This window comes from Cyprinodon tularosa, unplaced genomic scaffold, assembly GCF_016077235.1.
Source record: "Cyprinodon tularosa strain WSP-4 unplaced genomic scaffold, ASM1607723v1 ctg228, whole genome shotgun sequence".
NCBI classification, from domain to species: Eukaryota; Metazoa; Chordata; class Actinopteri; order Cyprinodontiformes; family Cyprinodontidae; genus Cyprinodon; species Cyprinodon tularosa.
The window spans coordinates 2,107,198-2,123,855 of record NW_024038851.1 but is presented as its reverse complement, the minus strand read 5'-3'; the positions used below and the strand labels follow the sequence as shown (position 1 = coordinate 2,123,855).

General features: G+C 36.6%; 1 protein-coding gene across 1 annotated transcript in view; it reads right to left on the bottom strand.

Moving 5' to 3' along the window:
- The window catches only part of tsc22d3 (TSC22 domain family, member 3), a 37,022-nt gene extending 21,231 nt beyond the window's left edge, over positions 1-15,791 (bottom strand). Inside the window, exon 1 of the mRNA XM_038286551.1 lies at positions 15,174-15,791. Within this exon, the coding sequence (XP_038142479.1) occupies positions 15,174-15,502 (329 nt within the window). The 5' untranslated portion in view covers positions 15,503-15,791. The remainder of the gene's footprint in view (positions 1-15,173) is intronic.
- Between the last annotated feature and the right edge of the window lie 867 nt (positions 15,792-16,658).

The following is a 16,658-nucleotide window of genomic DNA, read 5'->3' as shown; positions in this document are numbered from 1 at the left end:
ATTCACGCCTTCCATCATCTGCTTGGATCTGATATCCTGTCAGTTCTGCAGCCTTCTAGGTTTCCGTGTCTGGGAATCAGTTTTTTTTTTACAATCATGTTTCCCTAAATGTCGCAGAATCCCAGAAGAGGGTTTGAACTGTGAAGTGTTGAATTACTCAGTCCAGATCTGGGCAGTGTTTATAATGTTTACTTGCTCGTATCTATCTGAGCTTGTCTTGATGCCACAAGGAGACAAATTCCTGTATTCACTGTTTGAAATAATGATGCCTAAGTTTAGTCCAGAGTCTTTAAGAGTGAAATGACCATTTAATTAAGTTGTTGATGCAGAAAGTCAGTTAGGTTTTGACTTCAGTGTGTTTAAAAGCTATTATTTTTACAAACAGATGCACTTTGCACAGCATGCGGGATGCCCAATACCATTGACTCACTGAGAATCCCAGTAGGCAATAGAAAACTTGTTGAGGGTACAATTGATTAATTTGTATTTTTATTTTCTCTTTGGAGACCCTGTTGCGCCCACTGACACAGTGGTGCCCTGAGCAGAGAGCCATATGGTCTATATTGGAAATCACAATATTCTTGTAGATCTTTTTAATAGCAGTTGCCAAATCTTTTCAGCATAATTCTAACAGTTTAACCCATCTAGGGCCTTTTAAATTTTTTATAGAATACATCAAACTTGCTGTTAGTAGACTGCAGAACATCAAAGCACTGGGAGTTTTCCAGATATTTATAAAATATTATGTGTTGATCTAAACCCTTTTAATAAAGTTACTGCTGTAGGTTTTGGTTTGATAACTTGCTGGAGAAAAAGCAGCCCAACAGCATGATGCTACCACCATCATCTACTAATATATGAATGCTGTTTTCAATGTTTAATAGCTTTACAATCCAAAAACGCTTTTCAGTAAAGGTCACATTTAGGGAGCTTTTTCCTGCCAATAGATAAATCCACCTTAGCTGATTATCTCCTTAGCTCCTATCAATGTAATATGTGTGACAATAGTCTACAGAGTATGAAAACCTTTTGCTAGGCATAGTCGTTTTTTCCGAGTTCTTTTTCCCATCCTGAGCATTATCCAGCAATACAGTTGTTATGCCTACACTGATATTTAAAGTGCTTAAAGCTAAAAAAACATCTCTCTCTTTGCACTTTGACTGAACATCTCAGATTCTTTTTTTGTTAACATTCAACAGAAAAAATACAGTTTAGTAACCTCCTCTCCAGCATGTGTACTTCTCCCTCCCACAACATGACCTGGCATACGAGAGCAACTTGCAGCACGGTATTGCTCAGATGAAAGTTAAACAAGCCTAAGGATGATGGATCAGCTTGCACTTAAAGGTCAGATGAAGCAAGTGTGTGGAACTGACATGTAAATAAATGGTGCAGGGGAAAGAAGGAAAGGCTTCTGCAGCATTTTATGATTTCCTGATGGATTCCTGTAAATGTAGGGCACCTTAGCAGTCCAGGAAAATAACTGAAAAAGTGAATATGCAATGCTGGTTTCAAAAAGGAACAAAGGTTTTTTTGTGTGTGTATGTTTTAGCATATTACTTAAGAAGTAGGCTATAGGTTTTCTGAAGTGTTCTGGTTGACTTGTGCTGGATATGCAGCTGTGATTGTACATATACAGCGAAACAAGGGCGTAGGTGCTGGTCTTCCTGTTTGGCTTGAGTTCTCACAACTAAAAATCCTCCCAGTTACACAAGAAAACCACTTGACCCCAACCAACTTAGAGGGAACAGAAAGGTTGCGACCATATTATGTAAAGAAATCTCTCTCTTTCTCTCTCTTTGCTTCCTATTGAGGCTAACTGTTATGTTACACTTTAAAGGTAGGTCTTTGAGTGCATTGTAGGGCCCTGGAAGGCTTGTATCAAAGATGTGGATGGCCGCCTAGATGGGATCTGGATCCGTATGAATAAAAGTGGAAGCCTAGAGAAAATATAGTCAGTCTTCCCCTCTTCATATCCACCTGATTGCGTTGAGCTTTCTTGTTCCAGAGGCTTCATGCAGGACTTATATTTCACCTCATTCCAGATTGTGGACACAATAAAGCAGGCAAACTAATAATGAATGCCTGAGTCACTCATTCTAATGACGCCATACTGGAAAGAATGCAGAAAGAGGGCATTTAATGCCGCTGTTGCTAATTGTCCCCCGAGGGTTGGTGGGATGGCAGAAATGGAAGGGAGAGGGATCCCGTCAGATCTAACCAGTCTAAACCGCTCCTTTCTGGAGAGTGAAAAAGACAGAAGTGAGGTCACGGACAGGATGCATCTTGTTATTTTCCCTCATTTTACTTGGCTGCTGCTTCCCACTCACGTCAGACTCTTTTCTTTCACTGTCAAAAAGCCAGAAATAATCACATATTCTGAAACTTGGCCAGTATGTTCAGTTTTTTCCTTCTCAGCATCTTGTCTCCCAGAAAAGCAACCGTAAAGAGTAAATCAGGGCTAGACTGAACAGGCCAACCTGTTGCCTGATATTTTCTAACCTTCACTCGGCTCAAACGCTTTGCTCCATTTGACTACAGTTCTCTTTTTTCCTAGCCTCTACTATTAACCTGTTGTAACCCTTACTAACCTTTCTCAGGTTGCAGAAACTCTTGAATACAAACGGATTTTGGAAATTTAGAAGCACCATCGCAACACAGGAAACTCTATTCATCAAACCCAGACTTTTATGGTTCATGGCAATCTGCTAGCCAGCTTTAATATAGGGCATGAATACTGTAACTTTAACTCAGAATGTCAGCTACGTTTTATTCAGTGTCTGCCAAGTTTTGCTGTATTGTAACACTGAAATGAGGTTTCTTGGATGAAAAAAAGTAATTTATTACAAGCCTGATGCAACAAACCCATTGCTCCACAGTGGAGGCTGGTTACCAAACATGTTCTCCTGTTTCCCAGCCTTACACCTGGGTGAGGTGCATTGGTTGTTTACCTTTTTTTTCTCAAGCAGTCAGTGTTGCACAGTTTAATGAAGCGTTTTCCCAGAAGTTCTGTGGGTGCTTGGAGCAACATGTCAGATGTGAGAGATTTCAACATAAATCCTGTTTAGTTTGACTTTAAAAACATCCACTGTTGCAATTTTGCAGGGGGAAAAGTAGAAAGAACACTTGTGCCCATATAACTTTGTGATGTATAACTCATTTCAAGATGGGCTCCCCGCCTTATTACCAAATCTATTACAGTTTAAAGCATTGCATGACAGGAAAAGTCTTGTTTGGGAAACTCATGGGTTCTTAGATTGCACCTCCACCCCAATAATTTAAAGCTGTTTAAGGAACACATACATTTTATCAGAGTTGCCAAACTGTCGGCATCCTGTAACTGTAGGCGTCCTGTTGAAGCAACTTTTAAGTTCTAGAAAAAGATTCAAAAACTCATGCAATCAATAAGTTGCTGTTATTAGGTAGGAGGCTCTATGAGAAATGTAATTTGTGAGCTGAATTAAAGCTGATATCATCAGCCGCTGCACAGCTGCTGATCTTGCTTATCTATCTCATAAATTAATTATTTTGTATTCTGTATTAATACAAGTGTTTTTTTTTTTGTTTTTTTTTTAAGGCTGGATTGTGCGTTACTTGACTTTTTATTGGCAAACATCACAACCTTCTATAAACGAATACATTTTGAAGTAAATTTTATATCTTAACATTTGTGTTGTTTCACAATTTTTCTTTCAGACCGATCTTTCAATATCTCTTCATAGAACAGTATATGCCAAAGATGAAGGTTGGATGTACCTCTACAAATAGAAGCCTATAAGTAACTTGGTTTTTGTTGTTGTTTTTTTTACTTAATAAAAAAATGTTTTTCTAAAAAATACAATGTAACTTTTTATTATACAGTTAAGCCCAAATTGTTCATAAGCCTCCAATGTTAGGGAATACCCTAGACATAGTCCTAACTAAATTTGTTAGAGAATCTGTGAACAGAGCTGAATATTAAGGTGATGATAAGAATGTTTGGGGATCATGACCAAAGATAAATAGTTAACATACTAGATAAAAGATGCAGAAGTCAGCATTTATAAGAAGACATTCTTTTTTAAGTGAAGGTTGTTCTCAAGGTCTTTACAAATAGTACATTTCTCCAATGATCTGTTTCAATTAAGCCTTATTTGTATTTCCAAGGTGAAAAATGGGCCTGAAAAGCTGAAAAAACATGCTGGGCTGACGATGATTTCATATGTTTCATTACTGGCTACAATATCCTAAAGACAAAAATGATATTGGAAAAGGTTGTTTTATATTTCCATTAAGAATGCACATTAAATGGACGTCTACGGAAAGGTTCAGTAAGAATAGTAGGACATAACATGCATGTATGCGTGTGTGTTCTCTTGTCTTGTGGGGCCCATTTTTTGGAAAAATAACACTTTGTGGGGACCAACTGCTCCTTGTGCAGCCTGATGCATGTACCCTAAGGAGCATTACTGTTTTTGGGTCCGGGGTCATGTTTAGGAGATTAGGTTGGACTGTAGAAATTAATGGATGTCAATGGAATAATAAAATCCAGGGAGAATTAGATGGTCTAATGGTAGGCCGGAGTCAGACCTGCTCCACAAAAGCACTGTCTAGGTGCATTGTGTAGAGTTGGCTACTGTGGTTAAACAAGAGACAAAAAATACAAAGAAAGCAGAGAGGGATGAAAAGACTTGGGATTGTGGAAGAGACATCCAACAGAAAGAAAAACAGATGGTGCCAGCATCCGTTTCATTCTCAAATAAAGTCTGGGGATGCCAGTATTTGAACAACAAAAGGGTATAATTATCTCAGTATGTCCAAACACATGGTTTAGTTGGAAAATATTGACTGCATTACTTTAACTAGGTGCACAAAGAGTTCAAGCTTTTAAAGAGAATTTCCATGGTTTCCTTCTCCTGTAAGATAATTATCCACTCATCGCATATCTCCTGAAATCCTCTATGCTCATAAATTGCTATTTGCTTTAACTGTTGAGTATCTGATATGCAAAACTTCAGCTTTTCTTAAGTCTGCGAACAGTAACTGGAAAGGTCAATATGTCACTAAGGTCAGAAAATAACTCTGATACACCTGCTACTGAAAGCAGAACATGGGAAACCTCTCAGAGCCCTCCAGAAGCTTCCACTGAACCTGTTATGCAGATATCATGTAACCTGCTTTGTCACATTATAAACATAAACTTGTTGTGACTTGACATGATAGACTAATACAAATTGGGCATAATGATTTGTGGAAGATAAATTACTTATTGTGTCTGTTTTTTTTTTTTATTTCTCTGTATTGCACACCCATGTGTTGTACAATCTCAGTATAACTACAGCTTATCTGTGAGAGCATCAGATGGAAAACCTTAGCTGACAGACATGAAGAACAGGTAGCTCACTAGACATGTCTATTCACCAGTGCAGCCAGTGAAAACATAACGACAGACTTGACTTAAAAAAACAAAACAAAAAACAATATGGTAGAAGCAAAGCCATTCCAGGAAAAATAATATAAGGTGTCGAGTTCTCAGTTTGGCACAGGGAATGTAGAAGACAAAGACAACATTTAGAACAAGGTATTTTGTCTGGAAGAGATCAACTTTGAACAGTTTGACAAACACGTTAACTGTGGTTTAAAATTTACACTGCCTATCAACCCCAATACAGAATCCCAACAGTAATACAAGGTGGTGGCAGCATCATGGGGGGAAATGTTAAGGTTCCTCTTCCAGCAAGAATATAAAACTAGAGTTGTGCCAGAATGGAACAGTTTTCTTTTTTAAATCTAATCTAGATGTTTTCAATATAGTACATCCTTTCTGTTCATAAAAGTGAACTTGTTGATCTATAGCAAAAAACTATAAAAAAAAAATAGATTGAGGTTTGTAGTTGTAATAACATTTGAAAATGTATAAGTGCCTTAATATTTTTACACAGCATTGTACTGATCCTTTGTATGTTATCATTTTCCTATTTTTATATTGTATATCATCTATATAAATGGTATCAGGAGGACTAGACTGAGTATTTGTGTTGGGTTGCATGTGAAGTAGTGTGTGTTGACAGGCTCTCATATTATCTAATTAGGCGCCACAGTCATGGTCTGGAAAGATAAGAAGGGGAGCAGAGGCCATGGTTGCTCCACCCCACCACATCACCACCTCCTCTTTGCACACTTACGTCACCCCAACAACTGACAACTGGAATGTTTATTAAGAACTGTAAAGTTAAGAAATAAATACAATTACATTTCATAATTATGACAAGGATTGCTGTTACTGCAGATTATATCCTTACTGCAGGATTTTTCCTCCTGGAGGATTTCTAAACGATTCAAAAACATGATATCTATGATTACTATATCTACAGTAAAATTTCATTTTTTTTTAAATCACAGCATTTTGTTTAGGTTTTGTTTAACTGAGTATTGTTTACAAAGCAGTCTTGTTTTTGTTTTGTTTTTTCCACATAGCCACTCCAGTAAGTCATGAGAATTCCCAGCATAGATTACCAAAAGCTGTTTCATAACTTATTAAATTGCATGTCTTTTTTTTTTCATTTCATTGAAACAATAAAACATGTAAAATAAAAATAGCTTAAATCTTGATCAACAGGGTTATGAAACACATTTCAAGCATTTCTTCTTTTTAATTTGAATATATTCTCAATGAGGCAATAAAATGTTAAAATTAGGATTTTTTTTTTTTGCAATGATGGATTGCTTTAAAAGAAAGTTGCTATGAGAACCACAGGGGAGTAATTCTACTCAAATTACATAACAAAATACCAGAGTCAGATCAGGTGCCCGGGAACACTGGTGCACTTTTGACGCAGTGGAAGTCCTTTTCTTTTGTCCTGCAATCTGATATCTGGCTGTCCTTAGTGCCTCCCTTTGTGTTTGGACCTAGTTGGTTGTGTCTGCTCTAACATGGAGGGTTAACCAGGAAATACTGAGTTTTCAAGAAGTTACAGCCTTTTATACAGCCTTTGTAGTTGTGTGTGGATGTATTTAAATTCAAAGGTCTGGAAAAACACTGCCATTGGTTCTTGAATATAATTCTTAATCACTTCTCTGCACAATATGATCTTGAGGATTTGACCTCAGTGGCCAATATGCTTTACTTATAGATTTGCAATCCTCCTCTGATACATGTGTCAATGCTTGGGACAAAAGAGCTTAGATGGATTTAATTGTTGCGCTGTGCCAGTGATGCCTGTGCATAAGGCAGGTATCCATGGTTGGACAATCTGAAGCAAATTATTAGAGGCCAATTTCAAATCATTTTTTTCGTTTAATTTTGCCAACATTTAAGAGCAAATCATAGCTCAAAATCTGGCAAATTTAATTATCAATGCAGAGGATATACATTAGAACATTTTAATTTAAAAAATCTCTATATTTTTTTATTTAAATGTGTATTCATTACTGCAAAAATATTCAATAAAATTAAAAACTGTCATGGTTTAAGTATATGGAGATTACATAATAGTGGCAGCAGGGGATGAAATAGCAATTTATGAATTGGGAGTACACATTCTGAAAGAGATCATTTTAACTAGGGTCCCTTTTAAAATCTTGATAATTGTTCCGGTGTGGATGTTTTTTGTCTTTTTTTTTTTTTTTTTAGAAAGATCTATCTAGTTTCAAATTATTCTAATATAGTGAGGAATCTCTTAAGGTGATTAAACTTTAGACAATTGATGCATCAGGTACAAATGATTAAAAACACAACAAACACACCTTGGTAAGGATGCAAAGCCACATAACAAAGGGGTCCAATTATGGGCTATCTGAAGCATATCATCACTCTATATATTTTGCTATCTTTTATATGTTAGAGCACATATTAAATGAATAATGTTTATTCCTTTGGTGACAATAATATAATCAGCCTGCTATGCAATTACAACCGAAAATCAATATGTGAAGTGGAAGGAACATTTTCTTAGCCACAATAAAAAACTATCAAAACAAAGTGCATAAAAAGAAGGGAAAGGTGTCTAACAAGCACTTTAATACATCCCTAATGTTTGCAGTGTTGCCAGGAGCCACTGAACATGAAGCGACAGCAGTGTTAGAAAAAGGCTGCACGGCACAGATTGCACGAACTTGTGGTTCTGGGTGTGCCAGTCCATTTTGACACACTCACTCATGTCTGTCTGCACAACAGAATGATAATAATGGATTCCATTGTCGGTGTTCTTTTTGAGTGTTCAGGGAGTAAAATGTATGCATTCTGAAAGCTCCATCTTCTCTTAAAGATCCTTTGCCTCACAGACAGCAGACTGGATCGACCAGTGTCTGAGGTCCTCAAAATGATCACAAAAAGCTTGACACACTTCTAAACTGGTGCACAGTCTATGTGAGGTTGGCTCCAGGAATATTCTGGCAATGCACCAAGGACATACTATTCACAAAGACACAGCACAACAAGGCAATAAAACACCCATTAGAAAGTAATTATTGTTCATTCATTTTTAACCTGGTCCTCCAGTAACAAACAAGGTACTTTAATGTGTTTCAGAGGCAGACAAATATGCCCTTAAGATTTAGTTTTTTAGACTGAATGGAGTTCTTCTTTTTATTTTTATTTGATAACAAAAAACTTAGTAAACTAAGGTAAGAGGAAAAAAAAAACTTTCATTTGTTTTCACATTGGCACTGTTGGATTTACACCACAAACATCAGGAGGTCTGCTTAGCTTAGCTTACTATCAACAGCATCCTATTTTTAGTTAGTCCGGACAATGTTTTGTCTAGTTATTTCTATCCCACTGTCTGACAGCCTGAGTCTTTCTGAACTCTCCATCCTGGTAGTGCACTTCATGCCCTTTATTTGTCAGAGCCATGAATGTATTGCTTTCACTCTGACATCAACGGCCTTATTGGTCTCTACAAGTGTGTTTCAGATATTGATAATTCAACAGCTTACTCTTACTCTAAAGGCACAAAGAATAAAGTGTAATAAAGAGAGAAACTGACCAGAATGTCCCTGCACACTCTTCCAGGCATCAACCCAAAAGCCAGGTGTCATTAAAGGCTCCAATTTAGACTTTAATGCCTCTGCCCAGAGTGTGACTCAATCTATTTTGTATTGGCTGAAGCTTCCTTTATCCCAAGCCAATACCAAATACACAAGGAAAAGAGTAGATTTATATATTTTTTGTAGGCTCTTTATCCTGGATCTCTTCAGGAACCTACATTTCACAGGACGGCCTTTGGGGGTGTGGGTTTAAATACTGAGATTACAGGATCGAATGAGAGCATTTAGAATTATATCAACTAAAAAGAAGTAGATTTTTTTATGTTTTCAGGTAAGCTGGTGTTTTAAATATATGGTAAGATATGAAATAAATGTTTTTAAGAATGTAGATCTCTATGATTTGCACATCTTAAAAATGGTAAGAAGTGTTTGCATGTGCAATTCAGTCGTATGCGTCCAACTTATGTTTTTACTGTGCCTTTATGAGAATGCAGATCAGACTTTGATGACCGAACTCTGCAAGTTTTTGAGTAGAGGAAATACAGATATGAATACTTACTACCTAAAAAGCAACTTATCCGACCTGAAATTGATTGCAGGAACAGTTCTGCATTTAGCGTGTTATATCAGGTGCAAATTCATGCAAAAATGCATGTGGTCATTGTGGCCACAGAGGAGTCACTTGATACTATGACAGATAATGGACAGATTTCTGTAAACATACTGTATTTAGACTGAGAAATAAAAATGGTAGAATATGTTTAGAGGACAAAGACATCTGAGAAAGATTATACACCACTGCAGGCAATTTTTATCTGGTTAAATCAAAACAAAAACACCATGACTGAATTTTAATGGTGTAGAATATTTATAAAAAAAAAAAAAAAGATTATTAAAAACCACTGGAGTATGAGGGAGTATAAGGATAGAGATTTTTGTTTTTAAATTTCAGGAATAAAGAGATACAATTACGGGAATAATGTTGTACAATTACGAGAATAAAGTCGTAAAATTACTAGAATAAAGTCCTAATATTACGAGAATAAACTACTTTTATAATGAGAATAAAGTTGTATTTTATGACAACTCTTACAAGAAGCACTTTTTTCCCTAAAATGAGGAATGTCGAGCATCATGTGAAGTTATAATTTGGCATCGGTTTGACAATTAAGGAAATATTAAGTCTTTTAGCACACCAGCATCAAATTGGGTAGTATGTCAAAGTGGACTCAGGTTGCTGTTTGCTGGTGCTGGTTGGCCGTCATATGCTGGTAGGAGCTTGAATCTCTCTCTATGAAACAGGTTGATGTATGATGACTTCCTTCTCGTTATTTTTCAACTTTATTCTCGTAATACTATGACTTTATTATCAAAATAATCTCTAGCCTGACCCTAATACTTCGTCGTACTGGAGAACTTGTAGCAAGAGGGATTTCCCCCCCCCCCTTCTATGTTCTTTTATTGGAAGCCTGGTTACTTATTCTGACCGTAGCTCCTTTTCTGTCAGAGCGGGTTGGTTTAGTGATTGATATCTAATCTTTGAGATTTAAATGTTGAAATTTTTTTTGCACTTTTATTAAAAGTTTCTAGCAATTTGAGATGCTTATGTAAAGTGTACTAGAAATAGGACAAATCATTTCATCATTATTGTTTTGTACATAATTACTCTTATCATTAAAACTCCATGGTATAAAACTTTTTTATCATCAATCTCAAACTGCCTGCAGCACAAATAATTTGCTCCTTTAAATAGGGCGTACCAACCCTGGTAAACACATCTTTTGCACAATATTTTTTTTTCAAAGAAATTTAGCTATCTTTATTTTGATTCTTATTTGATAAATTTTTTAAGCATTAAAAAATATATAAACATTAGGATTGTATGTTTTCAAGAAATTTCCAGGTGCCATTTCTGCGGTCCATGAGAGACATCACTACCAACTTTAATGGGACAACACTGACAATACTTTTCATCTTTGTTTTACAGGTAATAAATGTTCTTTTGTGGTTTGTTTTTCATAAGAAAGCTCAGATCAAAATATGTAATTAGGAAACTTTTATGGCTAATAATGATGTTTGGCATTTATCATCCTTTCATGTGTGTACTGCAAGGATATTTAATAACAGTTTTGGGAACAGCCTCCCGGGTACTGTATTGTGCTGTGTCTTCGCAGGATTTAAGATTACATCGCCCTTGCACAAGAATGTCTTTGTAATATTGGAAAAGGGACAGCGTTGCTCCAATCTGTGGGTCTGTTTCAGCGTGCAATACATCTAAGATGGTTTGGATAAGCGTATGTGCTTTCCTGAAAATGTATTTTGGATTATGTAATAATGTTCTAGAAAGAGCAATGGTGATCTTTTTTAGTTGTCCCACATTGTGAACTGTAGAAGCACTGTGAGCACAGTAATCAGATCCCTTTTAATTGCTTGTTATTAATGTAGAGGCCTAATTATGAGGATGACAAGAAAAGCATCCACAATGCATAAACAATGAGTAAATCTGAGTGCACAGCCTGGCATGGATTTTCCATATGTCAGTTTACCATCCAGCAAATTATAAAGACCCCTTAAAGCTGATGGAGTCACAGTCAAGTCAGTTTTCACTAATAAGAGACACATTTTCAGTTGTGCCTTGTGTTTAAACTAACTCAATGGGTCACTGCCTGGGCACACCTTTGATTAAGAAGGTATTTACAGCCTTCTCCTGCATATTTGCTGTGATTTGATAGCAATAGGGAAGCCTTGTTGACTGATGATTGCAATATAATTTCATTGAAGATTAGACGCACTTCAGTTCAAAAATTAAAACTGATTGCTAGATGTGAACTGATACGATAGATGACCCATGACATTCCACTTCCTCCACATGTTTTGGCACCCCTGACATATGGAAATGCTTGGAAAGTCTTAAAAAAAACAAATCTTTACTTGCAACAGTACAATCTCCCACTGAAACATCTCTATTAGTGCACTCTTTAGATTATCTTTAACCTTTTCTTCACTATGCATGCTGGAAAGATAAACTGGTTCTCGCCCTGACTTGTTTATCACAGTTGTTGCAGCTGTTTAGCTTTTCAATTAATGGTCTGACGGTGGTCACAGCCATGTCCTTACTTGAAAAGATTACCTAACATCTGGTTTATTTGAATGGCATGTTTGTTTTTTTCGCATTTCATAGATTTGCTAAGAAAAAAGTACTTAAAATGTATATTTATTCTAATTTAGAAGTAAGTGATTCCAAAGATAAGCACATATTAGTTAAAAAACCTGGAATATAGATAACAAAGTTTTCTACATACTATAATGTTATTGCGGTGTCACTACTTGAGGGGTCTTTTTTGAGGGTGGGATTCTTTTAATTTGATTCTTTTAATCTGATCAGCTCCTCACTTCTCTATGAGATGGTTAGGTTAGGCTCTGAAATTAAAGGACCAAGCAATAAACTTAAAGGTATAGTGGAGGATTTTCATAAAATTGAATAGAGCTGCCCTCTCCACTTGCAAATGCACAACTCTCTAACCGCTCCCGAGAGGGAACGCCAATTAAACGAGCCAATTTCTTCTTGTGCACGCTCTGTTTAATAGTTTTGTTTGCATCGCTCATACAAGCTTACTTTCAAAAAGAAGATTTGCAATTTTTCCGCTATCTTAGACTCACAAGTAAAATGGGACTATGACATAGGAAGGCCTTATGTAAAAATATAAACAGAAGGATTGACAATTAGGAGGACCACTTATTCTGATGATCCACCCAGAAAAAAGAACATCCTCCACTATAACTTTAAGTTTAAGCGGTGTACAGTTTCCTGTTCAATTAAGTTTTAATCTCTGATTGAGCAAACAGAAATGGTAACATAACAACTAAAATTCAGACCCAACCAGACATGATGACTCTCCTAAACCATCTTCTGCTTTTCTGAGTAATTTTAAATACAAAAGACACATTGTTTGTGAGAGAAAACACTCCCTTAAAATTACAGCCATTTAACACAACTTTTTTATCAGGAGATCAAATCCATTAGATTAAAGTTATATTTTATCCTTTTATAAAATATGCAGCAGAATGCCCACACTGTTCTAACAGCTAGTTGTTATTTCAACCCATCACTCCCAAACGTTCTCACACATTGTTGAGGTTTTCACTCCTTGCAGCCATAAAATTTGAGACATGAACCTAAAATTCTTTATACCTTCGCATTACTTAACGTGGTGATGACAACGTTGTTGTCCTTTTGTGTATGGATTCTGTGAAAGGGAGTAAATTGTGGTGAGCACATATGGGAGGATTTTTATGAAATAACATTTTGATGCTGTGTGGGAGTTTTCCCTCCTTTGTGTTTTGACTGTTTACTGGCTGCTTAATAAATACTTAAGGTCTCATGATCGATCTCTACGTCATTGCTGGATGTGTTTGAAACCCTGCAACTTGTCACATGACGGCACTTTTGTGACCGCTAATTAGGCAAAATGGTGCACAATCCATGTCCAATCTTGCTTTTTTTGTTTCTCTCAAATGTATTGTATTGTTGTATTTAGGTTTTCCAACCAGAATTACCCAGAGCTGATATTTAGGTGTAAACTGAAGAACAACTTTTACTATCATTACTACTGACTCCATCAGCAATAGTAAATAAGGATGACAGCTGCCAGAGACTAAGAGCAACTGTAAAAGTAATGCTTGTAAAGCCCAATCGGGTGAGCAGTACAATGAATGGCTTTATGTCCTCTGTACATTCTGTACTCATGCAATATAGATCATGACCCAAAGAGATAAGAATAGCACAACAGTATACAAGAAAGTAAAGGTTTGTTAAAGTTTAACTTGATTGGATAATCTGCCACCATCATGGCTCTAAGCCAGAGAACACAACTGATAAGGTTTTCAAATATACAATTGAATGAAAGTAATCACATTTTCCAGAGTGTACCCAAAAGGTATTCAGGACAGGTATCTGTATAGATATTTTAATCTTAATATTCATGCCAAAAAAATTAAGGTTTAAAAACCATCTTGATATAATAAAAAGCAATGCTTTTACAATTGTGTTTGTCCATTTTTTATTTGTAATAACTCTTTAATTGATGGTTGTTATATTAGTTATATGGACAGCAATATTAGCCTTTCGTCTCACAGTTAAACACTGACAGTTAACATGTATTGATAAAAGTCACCTCCATTGGACATAATCTAATGCAACTTAGCTTTTCCGAGAGGCATCAGAATGGAGACTTAGAAACTGAGTGAACCAAGAGAAATGTACGCAAAAATAAAAGAATATATGGGATATTTTAAAAGGGGTAAACAAAGGTAGATACAGATGTCAAGAACATTCCTAAGATATCCTCTGATAGCCACAATAAATCAATAAAATATTTATTGCACTGTCCAATTATTGAATCTAATATATTTGTGTTTCTCAATTGCCATTTTGTCTGAATGGTATTCTAGCATTTATCCAGCTCATATATAGAAATTACATCAGTCCAACCTTAACTTTGGGAATGGAACACTGAAAACAGAGGCACATTAGACCAAATAAACATAAAGCTTTATGGTTGAGGAAAAACACACTTTAACATTTCAGGATTAGTAGGAAATTGTCCTCAAAAACTAAGTAATGTATATATAAACATAGCTAGAGTCTGAGGGGGAAATTTTACACTTTTAATTGATGTTAAGTCCAAAATTATCTTAATAAATTTATGGTATAAACTGCTTTCTAACATAAATCTTTTTTCCTCATTGTCCCAGTAAAGATTGCAACAAACCATCTATATATATTGGTGTGCGAACTATATAGATTGTAGGTAACCCTGGGAAGTTCAGAAGTTAGGTGTGTTTGTTTTGTTTTTATTTCTATGTGCATGTATAATCGCACACACAAAAATTGAAGAAGAATAAGCATATTGAAGGAATTTTGTTTAAAAACAAAAAAGTTAAGCTTTTTTATTCCTTTTGGATTACAAGTAAAATGTGTTCCATAAATCTGGACAAAATGTAGTTTTATATCTATTTTGATTTCATTTCATGTACATATCAACAGGTTACTTCTGCAGGGTTTCTAATGAATTATCTAAAGCACCGCAAATAAATCAATTACAGTACAGATAAAAACTTTATAATTTCTAAAAAAAACTTCTAAGATTGAGTTGCTGATTTATTGGTTAGGTATTTTTTTTATCATAACAGAAGATGAAACATACCTGTGAAAGAAGAGTAAAATGGACAACATAGTCTGGTCAATGCTGCTGTTACAGATTCCCTCATTGAGCAGAAAGCAGGGGTCCCTCACCACCGACTCCAGTGAGTCCTGCCTCATGATGTTGTTCAGCTTGTCAGTGTTTAGGTTCTGGTACATCAGCTGGTTGCGGAGCAGGCGGAAATGGTTCACACTGGGGCTGGTAGGGCTTGGTGGCAGAGCCCCTGCATGGCCATGTCCCTGGGACAAGGAGTCATCACAGCCGTTGGCCAGATCCAGGCAACAGCTGCAGCAGTCCAGACCTATGGAGGAGCGGCAGTCTTCATCTGACATCTTGGTAGGCAGGTGAGAAAAAGAGTAGGCAGGTGCAGGAATGACAGAGATGGATTTTTAGGACAAAGTGGAAGAAGATCAGGAATGCTCTAGTTTGTCATCCTGGGATTCAGGTCCTCCTCAGAAGCACCTTCAAGCTGTGCCACTCTGCTGCTTCTGTCCTTGAGTTTCCACTCTTCTATGTTAAAGTTATTTTGCTTCACTGTTTTACTGAAGTGACAGGAACACAGAGCACAATGCAAACAGTCTCAGCTGGAGTCCTCTTGTAAGCAAAACCCAGAAGCTGCTTGCTGCTTATCATAGTTTTCCTTGAACTTTTTTTTTTTTTTTTTGCTTCCTTGGGTTGGCGTCCCAGAGACACAGAGGAGGGAATGAAAGGGGAGGGATGCAGACAGAAAGGGTGTGAAAAAGCCATGTGATTGGCTAAAAGCACCACTGTTTGCAGAAACGGGTCCCTCCTTCTTTCTCCCTCAGCTAATCAGGATGAGGAGCAGAGGCAGACAGGGAGGTTACCTTTGCAGTGCATGCTGAAAACATGTGCAACTGCCCAAGCTCCACCTTGCTGTGTTGACAGCACAAGGGTTGGCTGCAGGAGGAAGTTTTGCAGCAACTCTAAACTGTGATAAGATGTGCTAATTTGTGAAAATGAAAACGCACAGGGCTTGCCTCTGCTAAGTTGGCATGTTTGATTTAAAGGTCAGGTTGTGGTAATGACTATATATGGTCCGGTCCCTTACAAAGATATTCTCCCTGCACTTTCTTTCATTTTTTTTTCTTTTGCAATCACAAAACTTGTTTACCTGAAACCATTTCACACCAGATCTGTCACACCAGGACAGAAAATAGAACCTCTGACTCTAGTCTTAGATCTTTTACAGCCTCCAACAGTGTTTCTTTCAAGCCTGGCTTGCATTTTGCTATTCAAACTACCACAAACTAAAGAAAAAGTATTCCCACCTCATGCACCACTATATTTCATAAAAGGGAAGTCATATATCAACTACAGGTGTTCAGTTTCAATTCAGTTTATTTATATAGAGTTCACCAGATCATACAGTCAAATTGATTCAAAGTTTTCTATCTAAGGAAAACCAGTTGATTGCATCAACTCATTGAGTCGAATGCAATCCCTCACACTAAGCATGCTTGTAGCGAC